At 47.8% G+C, this 17,262-nt stretch overlaps 1 protein-coding gene across 1 annotated transcript; it reads right to left on the bottom strand.

The window, feature by feature from the left end:
- Positions 1-1,074: 1,074 nt before the first annotated feature.
- Positions 1,075-15,434, bottom strand: rbm34 (RNA binding motif protein 34). Its single transcript, XM_080191894.1, has 11 exons — positions 15,382-15,434; positions 13,691-13,850; positions 12,963-13,096; positions 11,429-11,630; positions 9,831-9,890; positions 7,383-7,426; positions 5,663-5,746; positions 3,097-3,160; positions 2,962-3,004; positions 2,705-2,823; positions 1,075-1,684 (listed from the first exon to the last, which is right to left on the bottom strand). The coding sequence occupies exons 1-11, from the start codon at positions 15,405-15,407 to the stop codon at positions 1,412-1,414; spliced, it is 1,209 nt and encodes a 402-aa protein (XP_080048020.1). The 5' UTR covers positions 15,408-15,434; the 3' UTR covers positions 1,075-1,411.
- Positions 15,435-17,262: the final 1,828 nt, after the last annotated feature.

Here is a 17,262-nt window from a genome sequence, read left to right as displayed (position 1 = left end):
ACTCACTGAAACAAATTAAATTCAAGGGATCAGCAGGCAGGTGAGTCTAGAACTCGGGGCATAACCTCAGGACGAGGTTCACCAATATAGAATCCTTACGGTGCAGGAGGCCATTTGGCCCATCGAGTCTGCACTGAAAACAATCCCATCCAAGCCTGATCCCCATAACCGCATATATTTACCCTGCCAGTCCCCCTGACACTAAGGGGCAATTTATCATGGCCAATCTACCTAACCTACCTAATTTAGCACAGCCAATGCACTCTAACCAGCACGTCTTTCGGACTGTGGGAGGAAACCGCAGCACCCGGAGGAAACCCACGCAGACACGGGGAGAACATGCAGACTCCTCCCAGGCAGCGACCAAGCCGGGAATCGAACTTGGGTCCCTGGCACTGTGAGGCAGCAGTGCTAACCGCTGTGCCACCCATACAAGACTGATTTGAGAAGACATTTCTTCACTCAAAGGGTTGTGAATCTGAAATTCTTTAACCCAGAGAAGATAGTGAGTTGTCGAGCGTTTTAAGACAGAGATTGATGGGTCTTTGGGAATCAAGGAGCTGATATAGATGATTAGCCACGATCCTGTTGAATGGTGCAGCAGGCTTGAGGGACCCATGGTCTTTTTAAAAGTTTATTAGTCACAAGTAGGCTTACATTAACACCACAATGAAGTTGCTGTGAAAATCCCCTAGTCACCACATTCCGGCACCTGATCGGGGACACTGATGGAGAATTTAGCACGGCCAATGCACTCTAACCAACATCTTTTGGATTGTGGGAAGAAACCGGAGCGCCCGGAAGAAATCCATGCAGACATGGGGAGAAGGTGCAGCTGGGAATCGAACCCGGGTCTCTGACACTATGAGGCAGCCGTGCTAATCACTGTGCCACCACGCTGCCCCTACGTTTCTCATGTTCTGATCTTAGCTACTTGCCAAACTTGATACTTTTATTCAGAAAATGTATAGAAGAATAGGTAACTGTTAAAAGCAGTATTCAGTAACCGTTTCCCAGTGCTGCTGTTTGACTCGGAATTGGTGGGGGTCAAGAGAGAGCGAGTGAACGAGCACAAACTCTGTAAAACTGGTTTAATGTTCAAGTTGAGCTGAGCTGCACCATCCAGGGAAACGAACAGAAAATGGTCTGCCTCAGAAACCAGGCGGGTGATACTCCATTTCAGAGAACACTCTACACACAATAAACAGTGGAGGGTGGCCAGCCCTGGCCAAACCATTGGATAGAGGGTGGGAGGGAAGGAGAATCTGCAGGCTGGCGACGGGGCCAACCTCAGGGCAAAGCCGTCACGTCAGAGTCTCCGATTCACACCAGCTCCAGTCTGTGTTAATGGTGAACCTTTGGGAGAGTGAGAGTGAAGGCTCGCGGTGAGGATTAGAGAGAACACGGTATTTCACCGCTTGCTTCTAGACTTGCTGGCCTTTCCCTGGCTCGGTTTACTCTTCCGCCTTTTCTTCTTCTTGGTTTTCAGCCCCTCTGCTGGCTTTGCCATCACCCCAGCGAAGTCCTTGGCAAGCGGCGCTCTCTTCTCCGCTCGGCCCTTCACTCTTGTGTTCCTTTGGGCCGTTACAGGCGAGTCCTTGTTTACCGAGCGGCTGACCCTTACCTGGCGCTCCTTTAGCTCCGAGTTATTCAGCTTCAGGGCCAGAGTTACAGCGTCTGTGCTCTGCAACCAAAAGCAATACCATTGATGTTACTCTTATAGCCATGTCTCTTGTGTCCCCCCCCACCCGCCCACCTTTATCATGGAGTCTTTCTGTGCCTCCCACCATCCCAGTCTTGTGGATGGACTCTCAATGATTCCCAACGCTGGTACAAACCAGATTGAGCAACAGCAGCAGTTGAGGCAAAACAACAATTTGTATTTGTACAGTATCCTCAATGGAGCAAAACAGCAACCTCCATGGAAACGGCAAACAAATTTTGACATTAAGCAGATGTTAAAACAAATGACCAAAGGGAAAGCAAGAGGAATAGACAGAGACGGTGTATGGGGAGGGAATTTCAGAGCTCAGGGCCTGGGCAGTTCAAGGCATGGTCACCAAGGAAGGCTGAAAGGGAATTTGCAAGAGGCTAGAGTTAGAGGAGTGCACATAACCTGGAGGGCTGACGGAGCTGGAGGAGGTTACAGGGGGAGGGAGGGGTGTAGGGGGTTGGAGGAGGTTACAAGGAGAGGGAGGGTTGAGCGGTGGAGGAGGTTACAGAGAGAGGGAGGGGTGTAGATGCTGCAGGAGGTTACAGAGAGAGGGACGGGTGTAGGAGCTGGAGGAGGTTACAGAGTGGGGGGGGGGGGTGTAGGTGCTGGAGGAGGTTACAGAGAGGGGGAGGGGTGTAGGAGCTGGAGGAGGTTACAGAGAGAGGGAGGGGTGTAGGAGCTGGAGGAGGTTACAGAGAGGGGGAGGGGTGTAGGAGCTGGAGGAGGTTACAGAGAGGGGGAGGGGTGTAGGAGCTGGAGGAGGTTACAGAGAGAGGGAGGGTTGTAGGAGCTGGAGGAGGTTACAGTGACAGGGAGGGCTGTAGGGGTTGGAGGAGGTTACAGAGAGAGGGAGGGGGTGTAGGAGTTGGAGGAGGTTACAGAGAGATGGGGGGTTGTAGGAGGTTACAGAGACTGGGGCTGGAGGGTGTCAGGGAGGGGAATAATGCAGTAGGTTCATGAGTGTCAACTTGGCTGGATGCATCACCTCACCTGAAAGAGCACATATCCAAAACCTTTCCCCATTCCCGAGACCCGGTCTCTCACAATCCGCACCGACTCAATTTCCCCACATTGGCAGAAGTGATCTCGGACTTCGTCCTCACTGATGTCTGCACCCAAACAGAGCAAAGGCAGTGAACAGGCAGCTCAGCCAACGACAGCACTCTGAAAACGCCCGCGGTATCACTGGAGAATGAGAGACAATAACTGACAAAACACGTCAGCAGTAACACACAGACTGATCTTACCATATGTCAAGTTCCCCAGAAAGATGGACCTTCGATGGTCATGCTGGAAAAGATACAAATCAAAAATCACTCACTCTGCCCTTTTCCCAGTCAATTATAAATCAACTCACTATAAAACTCTGATTTGTAACTCACAGTGTTTGGCCCACTGCACAGGTCCACCCGTATATGAAAACCAGTTTGTATTTCACATCCGTTCCTTCAGGAAGAACAGAATTGTTTAGTCTTTCGGAAGTAAGAAAGATGCAGATGACCATTAGAAGTAAACGGTTCACCACACAATACTGATTGCACGTAGGCCAAGAAGCACACGGCACCGGTTACATAGACCGAGAAATACACAGCACCGGTTACACAGAACGAGAAACACACAGCGCTGGTTACATAGACCGAGAAACACACAGCGCTGGTTACATAGACCGAGAAACACACAGCGCTGGTTACACAGACCGAGAAACACACAGCGCTGGTTACATAGACCGAGAAACACACAGCGCTGGATACATAGACCGAGAAACACACAGCGCTGGTTACATAGACCGAGAAACACACAGCGCTGGTTACATAGACCGAGAAACACACAGCGCTGGTTACATAGACCGAGAAACACACAGCGCTGGTTACATAGACCGAGAAACACACAGCGCTGGTTACATAGACCGAGAAACACACAGCGCTGGTTACACAGACCGAGAAACACACAGCGCTGGTTACATAGACCGAGAAACACACAGCGCTGGATACATAGACCGAGAAACACACAGCGCTGGTTACATAGACCGAGAAACACACAGCGCTGGTTACATAGACCGAGAAACACACAGCGCTGGATACATAGACCGAGAAACACACAGCGCTGGATACATAGACCGAGAAACACACAGCGCTGGTTACATAGACCGAGAAACACACAGCGCTGGTTACACAGACCGAGAAACACACAGCGCTGGTTACATAGACCGAGAAACACACAGCGCTGGATACATAGACCGAGAAACACACAGCGCTGGTTACATAGACCGAGACGCACACAGCACTAGACCGAGAAGCACACAGCACTAGACCGAGAAACACACAGCACCGGTTACATAGACCGAGAAACACACAGCACTGGTTACATAGACCGAGAAACACACAGCACCGGTTACATAGACTGAGAAACACACAGCACTAGCTACACAGACTGAGAAACACACAGCACTAGCTACACAGACTGAGAAACACACAGTGCTGGTTACATAGACCGAGAAGCACACAGCACTAGACTGAGAAACACACAGCACCAGTTACATAGACCGAGAAACACACAGCGCTGGTTACACAGACGGAGAAACACACAGCGCTGGTTACATAGACCGAGAAACACACAGCGCTGGTTACATAGACTGAGAAACACACAGTGCTGGTTACATAGACCGAGAAACACACAGCGCTGGTTACATAGACCGAGAAGCACACAGCACTAGACTGAGAAACACATAGCACCAGTTACATAGACCGAGAAACACACAGCACCGGTTACATAGACTAAGAAACACACAGCGCTGGTTACATAGACTGAGAAACACACAGCACTAGTTACACAGACCGAGAAGCACACAGCACTGATTACATCTAATCTAATAAACATAGCACTACAGGCTGTATATCCTTTATCGTCAAATATCACCTGCACCGTTTTCTGTGTGATTTATGTGGTGAACTTGTCAAAAAGAAAATTACAGTTCGTGTATTTAATATTCAGTTCAAAGTTTATTTATTAGTCACAAGTAGACTTACATTAACGCTGCAATTAAGTTACTGTGAAAAACCCCCTAGTTGCCACACTCCATCTCCTGTTCAGGTACACTGAGGGAGAATTTAGCACAGCCAATGAAACTAACCAGCACATCTTTGGACTGCGGGAGGAAACTGGAGCAACCAGAGGAAACCCTCGCAGACATGGGGAGAAAGGGCAGACTCCACACAGGCAGTGACCCAAGCATGAACTGAACCCGGGTCCCTGACGCTGTGAGGCAGCAGTGCTAACCACTGTGCCTCCACCAACGCATCTTACTTTTCCAGCAATTGTATTTAGACATTAGGTTGCCTAGGCTTAGGCTACCGAAATGTAGGTTTACATGCAAAATCAGATAACCAAAATGCAAATGGCCCCAGGGATTTCAGATAAAGACTGAGTAATCATTATAAAGGATTACCCCTGCCGTACAGTAAAATTCAGAGTAGTGGGTTCTAGAAACGCCATGTTGCTCTGTGAACATATCTACAATCTGCAGAGGTGGCACAGCGGTTAGCATTGCACCAGGGTGTCTGTGCGGAGTCTGCACGTTCACCCCGTGTCTGTGTGGGTCTCCTCCGGGTGCTCCGGTTTCCTCCCATAGTCCGAAAGACGTGCTGGTTAGAGTGCATTGGCTGTGCTAAATTCTCCCTCAGTGTAACCCAAACAGGCGCCGGGGTGTGTGGCAACTAGGGGATTTTCACAGTAACTTCATTGCAGTATCAATGTAAGCCTACTTGTGACACCAATAAATAAACTTTAAAAATGTAAGCAGCTGAACTCTTGACTGTCACTCAAGGTTCTGAGCAGTGCAGGAACGTGAAACATTTAACTGGGTTGTGGAACACTGATTTAAACTAAAACACCCGCACGTTGTTATCAGAAATCAGAGCTAGGAAAGCTGGAGTGCAATCTCATACATACCTGGCCAAGGCTCTGACTGCATCGCTTTCCCTCTGAAACACAACATAGGCATTCATATTGTTCCTCTTGGGATGAAACTTCTTCCTGGGATCAGCAATGGGATGAATTGGGTTAAAGAGAAGGCATTTCAGTGGGAAATTGGTTGTCCCTTCATACTTTCAAGCTGGGAAAACGTGACAGGAAGGTTTAGAAAATAAACCAAACGTAGACACATATGGGCTGTGTTCTGTATCAAAGTTAATCCCAAATTACAGCACAGGTTTTCACAGCACTGAGTTTGAAGAACACGTACTCAGGAAGACCACTAGAGGGCAGAATTAATTGCATTTAGTTGACTATAGGGTCCGTTCAAAGGACTTGCATCAAACTTACAATTCAGAAATAGACCACCCATCTTAAAGTTTATTTACTATTGTCACAAGTAGGCTTACATTAACACTGCAATGAAGCTACTGTGAAAATCTCTCAGTCGCCACACTCCGGTGCCTGTTCGGATACACTAACGGAGAATTTAGCACGGCCAATCCACCTAACCAGCACGTCTTTCGGACTGTGGGAAGAAACTGGAGCACCCGGAGGAAACCCACCCAGACACGGGGAGAGGGTGTAAATTCCACACAGACAGATACCCAAGCCAGGAATCAAACCCATGTCCCTGGCGCTGTGAGGCAACAGTGCTAACCACTGTGCCGCCTCTAACTACCCCATGCCAGTGTTTATGTTCATGATGTGGAGATGCCAGCGTTGGACTGGGGTGAACACAGTAAGAAGTCTCACGACACCAGGTTAAAGTCCAACCAGTTTGTTTGATAGTAAACCCACAAGCTTTTGGAAAAGCTGTTCCTTCATCAGCTGTGGGGAAGGTTAGCTAATCAGTATTCTGTAAACTGTGTCTAACTTTATTTGCCCTTCTCTGATCAGAACTTTTCATACACCTGACGAAGGAACAGCGTTTCCGAAAGCTTGTGGGTTTACTATCAAATATACTTGTTGGACTTTAACCTGGTGTTGTGAGACTTCTTACTGTCTTTATGTTCCACAGAAGTCTCCTACTTCATCAAACTCTATCAAAGGTGAAACACACAAACTGAGGGATTTGTGACTGGAACAGCATTTCTAGCAAAGTGTGAACGGTCTTGGTAGTTTGATCAGGTTTGGTGCATCAGGGCAGCGTTGTGCCTGTGGTCTGAACAGAGTGGGACTGCCACAGGTTCAATCCCTGGCCTGTGCTGAGTAACAGACATTCTCACCACTTTTTGGAGAAAGGGGAGGAGGAAATCGACCAGGGGGTTCAGTCCCGACACACTGACTGCTGCTGTAAACATGTGCATATCTTTGTGGATCTACACGTGTTTACATGTATGTATTGTGTGTATACATGCTTGTGCAAGCAGACATGTCTAGAGCTCAGTCTCAGAGCAGACACAGGAGATGTGTGGGCTTCAGGTTTGAAAACACCTGCTGACTGGGTACAGTGGTGAAATGACTGCTAAGCACCATTTAGTTACACCACTGCACGAGTACAGTTTTGGAAAAGGGCAGGGATGACGCAAGCAGAGTTGAAGAAATAGAAGGAGGAGAAAACAAGCCTCCCAAGTAACCTGAAGAGGATAGTGGGAGACATTTTCTTGACACCTATTCTGCTTATTTACTTAATTCAAGAGTTTGTGCTGTGCTAACATCCACACTACACAGCAGGCAAAGAAGCAGAGTGACTTACTGGATTGTGGCCAATCTCCTGGATATGTTGAGCTCTGAACGCGCCTATAGTCCGAGGAACAAGAGAAATATAATCAGATTAATCATCTCACACAGTCACAGAAAACGAGCCTGCAGGTACCACAGATAATAAAGAGAGTGAATGGAACGCTGACACTTACAGCTAAAGGAATAGAATATAAAGGTAAGGAAGTATTGTTGCAACAATACATTGGTGAGACCGCAGCTGGAGCATTGTGCACAGTTTTGGTCCCCTTATTTGAGGAAAGATATTGTGACATTGGAGGCAGTTCGGAGGTTCACTGGATTGATTCCAGGGGTGAGGGGTTTGTCGTGTGAAGAGAGATTGAACAGTTTAGGCCTATCCTCTCTGGAATTTAGAAGAATGAGGGGAGATCAAATTGAGGTGTACAAGGTGATAAAAGGTATGGATAAAGTAGACGTGGAGCAGATGCTTCCTCTTGTGGGACATTCTAGGACGAGAGATCATAGTCTCAGGATAAGGGGCAGCAAATTTAAAACAGAGTTGAGGAGAAACTGCTTCTCCCAAAGGATTGTGAATCTGTGGAATTCACTACCCCAAAGTGCGGTGGATGCTGGGACAGTGAGTAAATTTAACAACGAGTTAGACAGACTTTTAACTGGTAATGGGTTGAAGGGTTATGGGAGAAGGCAGGAAAATGGGGATAAGGAGCATATCAGCCATGATTGAATGGCAGAGTAGACTCGATGGGCCGAATGGCTTGATTCTGCTCCTATATTTTATGAACTTACGTTCTCATGCATGCAGGATGGCAACAAAATAAGGTTTCAAAACGAAGAGGTGAGCAGTGCAGCCACTGCTCATCCCCCTGTTTCACCCGCTAAATCTTTTTTAATTCATTTGTGGGACGTGGGTGTCGCTGGCTGGGCCAGCATTTACCGCACATCCCTGGCTGCCCTTGGAGGGCAGTTGAGGATCAACCACACTGCGGTGGTTCTGGAGTCACATGTAGGCCAGGCCAGGTAAGGACGGCAGATTTCCTTCCCTAAAGGAACATTAATGAACCAGATGGGTTTTTCCGACAATAGTTTCATGGTCATCAGTAGATTTTTAATTCCAGGTTTTTTTTATTGAATTCAAATTTCACCATCTGCCGTGGCAGGATTCGAATCCCGGTCCTCAGAACATTTCTGGATTAATAGTCTAGCGATAACACCATGAGGCCATTGCCTTCCCTTGGCCTTTAACCTTCTTCCCTACTCCTCCATATAGTAAAAGTGCATTTACAATACTGGGGTGGGAAGGAAGGGAGGATTGTAAATGGGAGTGGGTGGGCAGAGACAGCACGAGAGTCAGTCCACTCCCAAGTCCAGATAGCTGTCTGCCTTGGTCCAGGAAAGAGGGAGCTGACCTCCTCACGGGGGCTGGACTACAGAGGAGAGGAAGCTGTGCTTCACTTTTACAAAGCCTTTGTGAAACCTGATTTGGAATAGTGGCACAGATTGAGTAGAATGAGACTGGGGCTGAAAGGGTTAAATGATGATAACAGGCCACACGGATTCAATTCTGTACTCCCTCATCAGGCAGAGTCAACGGCACTTTACAAAAGCAAAATCATCTCTTACTGATTCAAAGTATACGGAAAGGGACAGGAAAGTGGAAACGAGGGAGATGGATGGATGGCACGGTGGCACAGTGGTGCCTCACAGCACCAGGGACCTGGGTTCAATTCCTGGCTTGGGTCGCTGTCTTTGTGGAGTTTGCACATTCTCCACGTGTCTGCGTGGGTTTCCTCCAGGTGCTCCAGTTTCTTCCCAAAGATGTGCGGGTTAGGTGGATATGTTAAGTTGACTCTAGTGTCAGGGAGATTAGAAGAGTAAATGAATGGGGTTACGGGGATAGGGCTTGAGTGGGATTGTTGTCGGGTGCAGACTCAATGAGCCAAGTGGCCTCTTTCTGCGCTGTAGGGATTCTATGATCAGCCGTTGCATCAGAAGAGGAATTTCCAGGGGCCACATGGTCTACTCCTGCCCTTACGTACGTCGGGTGTTTAAAATATTACAAGGTTTGAATATGGCAGATAGAGAGAAATTTATTCCCCCGGGGTACCCTGAACAATATTAAAATTGAGCAATATTTTCAGCCCACAGTAGCCCTGTCCACCCACTAATTTTAGAAGCAGCCAAATTCAGGTGAAATGACAGATTTCACCATTAGGGAATGCAGGGTTCCACAAACCAGGCTGGGTTTGCGTTCATTGACTCTGCACTGGGATCATCGCGCCAGACCAGGAGCACAGAGAAACGCTGAACAGTGAAACCGCATCCTTCTGAATACAGCAACAAAAAGCAGCTCATTGCGTGTAACCAAGCACTCTACAGCATGAGATCCTCACACAGCTGAAACCAGCTTTATCTCTGTAAGCAATCACGCATTAACTTATTTCTTAAAAAAAAGTTGCCTTACCACTGAACGGAATCGTATAGATTCAATCTGCCCAAATTCTTTAAACATCGCTTTCAGCATCTGTTTAAAATGGTACAAATGATACTGTATATTAGCCAGGAGATATGCTCACTAACAGGACGACAATATTCTCAGATACAGCCTTGTATGATATTACTACAATTGGGAATATACAAATTATATACAAATATACAGGTGGCACAGTGGTTAGCACTGCTGCCTCACAGAGCCAGGGACCGAGGGTCAATTCCTGGCTTGGGTCACTGTCCTTGCGGAATCTGCACCTTCTCCCCATGGGTTTCCTCCGGGTGCTCCAGTTTCTTCCCACAGTCCAAAAGACGTGCTGGTTAGGTGCACTGGCCATGCTAAATTCTCCCTCAGTGTACCCGAACAGGCGCCAGAGTGTGGCGACTAGGGGACTTTTACAGTAACTTTATTACACTGTTAACGTAAGTATATTGTGACATTAATAAATAAACTTAAACTTAATAAGGCAGGACAAAATTAATATCTATCCATTTACCTTCTGCCATCTTGGTATTCAAACGTATAAGCTTTATACAACACCTTCCTCAACCTCCCAATGCGCTTTACAGCCAATGAAGTACTTTGGTGCGTATAATAACTGGCGTATCAGAAAAGCTGCAGCAATCAATGTGATAACGAGCAGAGTTTCTGTTTTTGAGATGTTGGTGGAGAAATAAATATGGGTCACGACACCACAATAGTGGAATGGTTAACCACAGCCATCGATCCTTATTCAATCACACAGAATCCTACAGTGCAGAAGGAGGCCATTCAGCCCACTGAGTCTGTACCGACCACAATCCCACCCATTCCCTGTTCCCAATAACCTCATTCATCTACCCTCCCTAATTATCCTGACAATTTAGCAATCCACCTAACCCACACATCTTTCAGACTGTAGGAGGAAACCAGAACACCCGGAGGAAACCCACGCAGACACGAGGAGAATGTGCAGACTCTGCACAGACAGTGACCCGAGTGCGGAATCGAACCTGGGTCCCCGGCGCTATGAGGGAGCAGTACTAACCACTGTGCCACGCCATTATGAATGAATCTACATCAGGCCGTGGGACTTGTGCTGAGGAGAACCTTCGTGGACCAGAGATTCAAAGTCACTGATTCCTATTCCCCGCCTGTCCCTTTAACCTGGAGCACACATTATCAAATCAGTGCGCCAAAACGTTGTGTTTCCCAAGGGTGAAGATCAGTAACCATTGATCGCGCCATCATGCAAGATTATGTATAAAAGCTGATAGGGTCTTTAATGCTTGTGGTGGGGGCAGGGAGAGAGGTCATCACATTTGCTGTCTCTCTCTCTCTAATCCTGTGACTGCCTGTGGTTAGTGAGGAAGCTGCTTCCCTGCCAATTACAATGGAAAGAAGCTCTAACCACCCTGTAGAAATGCAGTAATGAAGCACTGGGTCTTTAGTCCTAATACATGGCTCCTTCTGTCTAACAATGTTGCTGTGATGCACCATGGGCTGTGTTACTCTATCCATGATGTTTAATGGGTGGAAAGTGTCAGGGTCATTACTGAAGTGTAACTGCCCGTGTCTGGGTTATTCCTCACCAGCTTATCGCACGTTGACGGCAGGTTTCCAACAAACAGGGTTCTCTTGCACTTTATCCGCTCCAGTGGGTAATTGGTGGCTTTTCTTTTCCGCATCGCTGGAGCACTCAGCACTTTGTCCTCTGCCGCCTCCTTGCTCTGCTTCCGATTCTTGTGTTGTTTTCCTTCATCCCCCTTGTCTGCTGTGCTCAAGGCATTCTCTCTGCAAGTGACACAGGTTAGAGGGCAGCTTAGCTTCGCATGGCAAGAATAGGACCTAACTGTGAGCTCAGGGCTCCAGTGCCTTCTTCCCATAATCCTGACCCCTTCCCACTAAACCGAAATCACTTCCCCGCTCTGCCACTCTTAGTTTTCCTTGGCTGCCCCTTTTCTCTGGGTTGACTATGCAGTTGGACAATTAGTCCTCCAGCCAGTGATGGCCCTCTAGTACCTCAGCCTAATGTCACCTGCTTAGAATCCTACAGTGCAGGAGGCGGACATTCAGCCCATCGAGTCTACACAGACCACAATCCCACTCAGGCCCTATCCCCATGCTAGTCCCCCTGACACTAAGGAGCAATTTAGCACTTAACGTGCACATCTTTGGATTGTGGGAGGAAACTGGAGCACCCGGAGGAAACCCACGGACAAGGGGAGAACATGCGGACTCCGCACAGGCAGTGACCCAAGCTGGGAATTGAACCCGGGTCCCTGGCGCTGTGAGGCAGCACTGCTGCTGGTCCCTAGCCAGAGAGCACAAACCATGGTCCAGCTGCATGTTACACCAGCAGGCAGTCTCACAGATGGGTAAACACACAACTGGATGGCATCTTAAAACGGGTGCAAACAGAAACATTTCAGTGCATTCTCTTTAGCAGTGCAGTTGCTAAACAAACTAACTGTACTAAAAGGGGAAAAAAAATCTGTTAAACACACAAAAATGACAAGACAGGAGGCCAATCAGTCTCAATAATAGTCAGTGTTGCTATTTCAATGGGAGTAATGTGTTCTCATCCCATTTCACTGCCCTATCAATCCTGCTGGAATCTTCCTTTCCAAATCTACCCAATTTGGGAGTGCACGGTAGCACTGGGGCAGCACGGTTACACAGCGGTTAGCACTGCTGCCTCACATCGCCAGGTTTGATTCCCGGCTTGGGTCACTGTTAGTGTCAAGTTTGCATGTTCTCCCCACGTCTGCATGGGTTTCCTCCGGGTGCTCCGATTTTCTCCCATAGTCTGAAAGACGTGCTGGTTAGGTGTACTGGCCATGCTAAATTCTCCCTCAGTGTACCTGAACAGGCATCGGAGTGTGGTGACTAGGGGATTTTCACAGTAATTTCATTGCAGTGTTAATGTAAGCCTAATTGTGGCAGTAATAAATAACTTTTGGTCACCTATCCTAAAGTCTCTTGTCTGACTCAGTGTCAAACTTTGCTTTAGGACAACCATGAAATGTCTCGGAGAGTTTTATTATTTAAAGGCATTCTTGAAAAAGTGCAAGCTTGCAAAACAAGGGAGCTGGACAATCCTGCTCCCTATCATGCAGCACTTACCGGTGGGCCAGTTTCCTCTCAGCGGCTGAGTGTTTTTTGACATGAACAGGTTTGCTTTTCTCCAGCTTCTGCTGCTTGGCTTTATCCGTGACATCAGACTCATCTTCAGAAAGCTTCCTCTTCTTGCCACTGACCTAAGGGGTAACAATCGCCAGTCAACCCTTACCAGGTCATTATTGGCAGTACAGGGGGATGCAATGGCCTAATGGTATTATTCATAGACTATTAATCCAGAAATGCAGCTAATGTTCTGGGGACCCGGGTTCGAATCCCACTACAGCAGATGGTGGAATTTGAATTCAATAAAAAAAATCTGGAATTAAAAATCTACTGATGACCATTGTCAATTGTCAGAAAAATCATCTGGTTGACTAATGTCCTTTAGGGAAGGAAATCTGCCTTCCTTATCTGGTCTGATCTACATGTGACTCCAGAGCCACAGCAATGTGGTTGACTCTCAACTGCCCTCCAAGGGCAACTAGGGATGGGCAATAAATGCTGTCAGCCAGCAACGCCCATGTCCCACAAATTAATTCTTTAAAGAAGTATTCAATGTAATTGCTGTAAAAGCAGAAAGTCCCACACACACGAGGAACATATTTTTATTGCTGACCTAGGTAGTGGGCCAGTAAGCAATAAAGAATTGGCATGGACCTCAAGATGCAGGTTACTTACCAAATTCGGACCAGCGGGTTTTAAACTAGGCGTTTCTGAGGTCAGGAGCTTACCTTGTTCTCTAGAACCGGAGTGAGGGCTGGCTGAGTAACAGAGGCTGGAGTGAAGAGGGTCATTAGTGGAGTTAATTTGCATTGTCCTGGCCGTTTCCGGAATAGGCTGTTGGCCACCTGGCCCACCACATAGCTCCCTGTTTCTCCATTCATTCCCTTACTGCAGGGATGGGAAAAAGAGAAAACAAAATTGGATAAACCTGCGACTCAAACAATTAAATAGCATCACAGAAGCAGCCATTGAGCCAACTCTTCGAAAGGGAAGTACAACTAGCCCCACACCTTCTTTTCCTTTTCGAGTGTTGATCCCATTCTCTGTAAGAGGGACTAACTAGGGTAAATGCATGAGGTTATGGGGATAGGGCCTGGGTGGGATTGTGGTCAGTGCAGACACAATGGGCCGAATGGCCTCCCTCTGCACTGTAGGGATTCTACAATTGATTCTATGATAACAAATCTGCTTCCATCATCCTTTCAGATCACAATGACATGCTGCAGAAAGAAATTCTCATCTGCTCTCTTTGCCAGTGTCCTCAAGTGTACTGACTTCTCCTGTCACTGCGAAACTGTTTCTCTGTCGTAATGTGGAGCACCTTGTCTAACCTGCCGATTAATTCTGATACAGGGTTTGACATAAGCAATTTGACCCCATGCATTCTGGACAGTCTCTCTTCCACCGTCTTCCGTCAGGAAAAAGATACAAACCGACCGACTGACTCAAGAACAGCTTCTCCCTGCCGCCATCAGACTTTTGAATGGACCATACTTATGTTAAGTTGATCTTTCTCCACACTTAGCTACAACTGTAACATCACATTCTGCACCCTCTACTGTCCTTCTCGCCCATGTACTCAACAAACGGCATGCTTTGTCTGTACAGCGTGCTAGAAACAATACTTTTCACTGTATCCTAATACACATTACAATAATAAATCAAATCAATCACAAAATTCACAGCCACACAAGTTGAAGCAGAGGACAAAGAATAAAGTTTAAAGTTTGTTTTATTTGTGTCAGAAGCAGGCTTACATTAACATTACAATGAAGTTACTATGAAGATCCCCTAGTCAGCACACTTCAGCGCCTGTTCGGGTTACACTGGGGGAGAAATGAGCACGGCCAATGCACCTAACCAGCACGTCTTTCAGACTGTGGGAAGAAACCAGAGCACCCGGAGGAAACCCATGCAGACACAGGGAGAAGGTGCAGATTCCGCACAGATAGTGACCCAAGACGGGAATGGAACTCAGGTCCCTGGCCCCGTGAGACAGCAGTGCTAACCACTGTGCCACCGTACTGGCCAACAGCAAGTATTCATTGGGGCATCACAGGGGTTAGCACCGCTGCCTCTCAGCGGCAGGGACCCGGGTTTGACTTGGGGGTGGGGGGGGGGGGGGGAGGGGTCACCGTCTGCACCTTCTCCCCATGTCTGCGTGGGTTCCCTCCGGGTGCTCTGGTTTCCACCCACAGTCTGAAAGCCGCGCTGGTTAGGGTGCATTGGCTAAATCCTCCCTCAGTGTAACCCGAACAGGCGCCGGAGTGTGGTAACTAGGGGATTTTTCACAGTAACTTCATTGCACTGTTAATGTAAGCCTTCTTGGTGACACTGATAAACAGACAGACTGTTGAGTGGTGTGCGTGCTCTCCCCTCCCGGGTTTTTACACACACACTCTCTCTCTCTATCCCTCACCGCTCCTCTCTCTCCGCCTTCCCCATCCAGCCTGCTGCCTCCGCCACCGGAAATCCGCCGCTCGGTCCCTTCCCCTGGCTCCCGCGAGCCGGCCCGCGGGTTCCGGGTCTGCCGGAAGTGGGGTGGGGGGAGGGAAAGCCGGGCGGTGTCACCGGCTTTGCGGTCCGGCTGCACTGACAGTGAGGGCTGGTGGTCCCTCAGTATGGCTGCATAGACTGCTGAGAGAGGAGGCCATTCGGGCCTGCTGTATCCTGCTAGCCCCATTGCACTCCCATTCCTCCCCTGTCCCCCGCCTATCTGTCCTGGCAACTGAGCTCTCTCATCCCTGGAATAGTTCTTGTCAATCTGTTCTGTTCCTCCTGCAAAGCCTTCACATCTTTCCCAAAGTGAGAGGCTCAGAATTGACACAGGTCTCCAACTGGGGCCAAAGAGCGTTTCTTACAAGATTCATCATTTCCTTGCTTCAAGTACTCTTGTGCCTCTATTTAAAAAAGTCTCCTGTCTTCCTTACACCTTTTGAATCCGCCCTGCCACCTCCACCAATTTGTGCCCTGCATCTCCAGGTTCTCCCCGTGTCTGCGTGGGTTTCCTCCGGATGCTCCGGTTTTCGCCCACAGTCTGAAAGATGTGCTGGCCTTAAAACTGCAATGAAGTTACTGTGAAAATCTCCCTGCTGGCCACACTCCGGTGCCTGTTCAGGTAGACTGAGGGCCGTGCTGTTTCCACTGCTTCTATGTACTCTTTAGGTATGGAGATTAAAACATGTACATGCTAGTCCCAGGTATGGTCTCACCAAAGCCCTGAACAATTGCTTCCTTATTCTTATAGTCCAACACATTTACAAAAAAGACCAACAGACCATTTATTTATTTAATTGTTTACTGTACCTACTTTTTCTAAATTCGCCATCAGTGTATATGAAAAACCGCCAGAGCGTGATGACTAGGGGATTTTCATAGTAACTTCATTGCAGTGTTAATGTAAGCCTAGTTGTAACACGAATAAATGAACTTAAAATGCTTGTCTGTTGCCCTATCAAACCCCCTACGACTGTGGCGTTTCCGACTTTTCTCCCGTTCCCCTGTACAGCTGAGCTTCCACGGTGCCTAAAACTCTAATGCACAATCCAAGGGACCACCACTTTCACCAGTATTCAGAACTAAATCAAAGCTGGGGAATGAGATGCAGACAGGGAACTCCTGCAGCACCTGGGTGGTCCTCCTGGCTAGTAACCCATTCATTCCCTCTCTACTTGCACACGTTGAAAGAAGTCTCATAACACCAGGTTAAAGTCCAACAGGTGTATCTGGTAGTAAATGCCACTAGCTTTTGGAACGCTGTTCCTTCATCACTCACCTGAGTTACCCACTCAGGGGCCTGCTTGGTATACAAGGTCCAACTGGTGAGTTAATTACCAATCCTCAGGGAGCTCATATTCAATGAGCCCTACAGCAAGCGACAATGAAATAATGGACCCACTCAGGAGCCTGCTTTATACAGGGCTCGGTATATTATCTCCACTTGATGGATTAATTACCAAACCCCAGGGAGCTCCTATTCAACAGGTCCTACAGCAAAGTCAATCAATTATTCATAGAAACATAGAAGATAGGAGCAGGAGGCCATTCGTCCCTTTGAGCCTGCTCCACCATTCATTGCGATCATGGCTGATCATCCAACTCAATAGTCTAATCCTGCTTTCTCCCCATAACCTTTGATCCCATTCACCCCAAGTGCTATATCCAGCTGCCTCTTGAATACATTCAATGTTTTGGCATCAACTCCTGTGCTAAAGAATTCCCGCAGGCTCACCAGTCTCTGGGTGAAATGTCTCCTCACCTCTGTCCTAAATGGTCTACCCCAAATCCTTAGACTGTGACC

The sequence above is a fragment of the Carcharhinus amblyrhynchos genome, chromosome 7 (genome assembly GCF_965287045.1).
Source record: "Carcharhinus amblyrhynchos chromosome 7, sCarAmb.v2.hapA, whole genome shotgun sequence".
Classification (NCBI taxonomy): Eukaryota; Metazoa; Chordata; class Chondrichthyes; order Carcharhiniformes; family Carcharhinidae; genus Carcharhinus; species Carcharhinus amblyrhynchos.
This window is presented reverse-complemented; position numbering and strand designations above follow the sequence as displayed.

What these genes read in the sequence shown, in the direction of transcription:
- rbm34 (XM_080191894.1), bottom strand. Translation starts at nt 15,407, where the DNA reads ATGGGGAAGGCGGAGAGAGAGGAGCG. An exon ending in CTCCGGTTCTAGAGAACAAG is followed by an intron (nt 13,097 to 13,690) that starts GTAAGCTCCTGA and finishes GTTACCCCTTAG; the next exon opens with GTCAGTGGCAAGAAGAGGAA. An exon ending in CTATACGATTCCGTTCAGTG is followed by an intron (nt 7,427 to 9,830) that starts GTAAGGCAACTT and finishes CTCGGACTATAG; the next exon opens with GCGCGTTCAGAGCTCAACAT.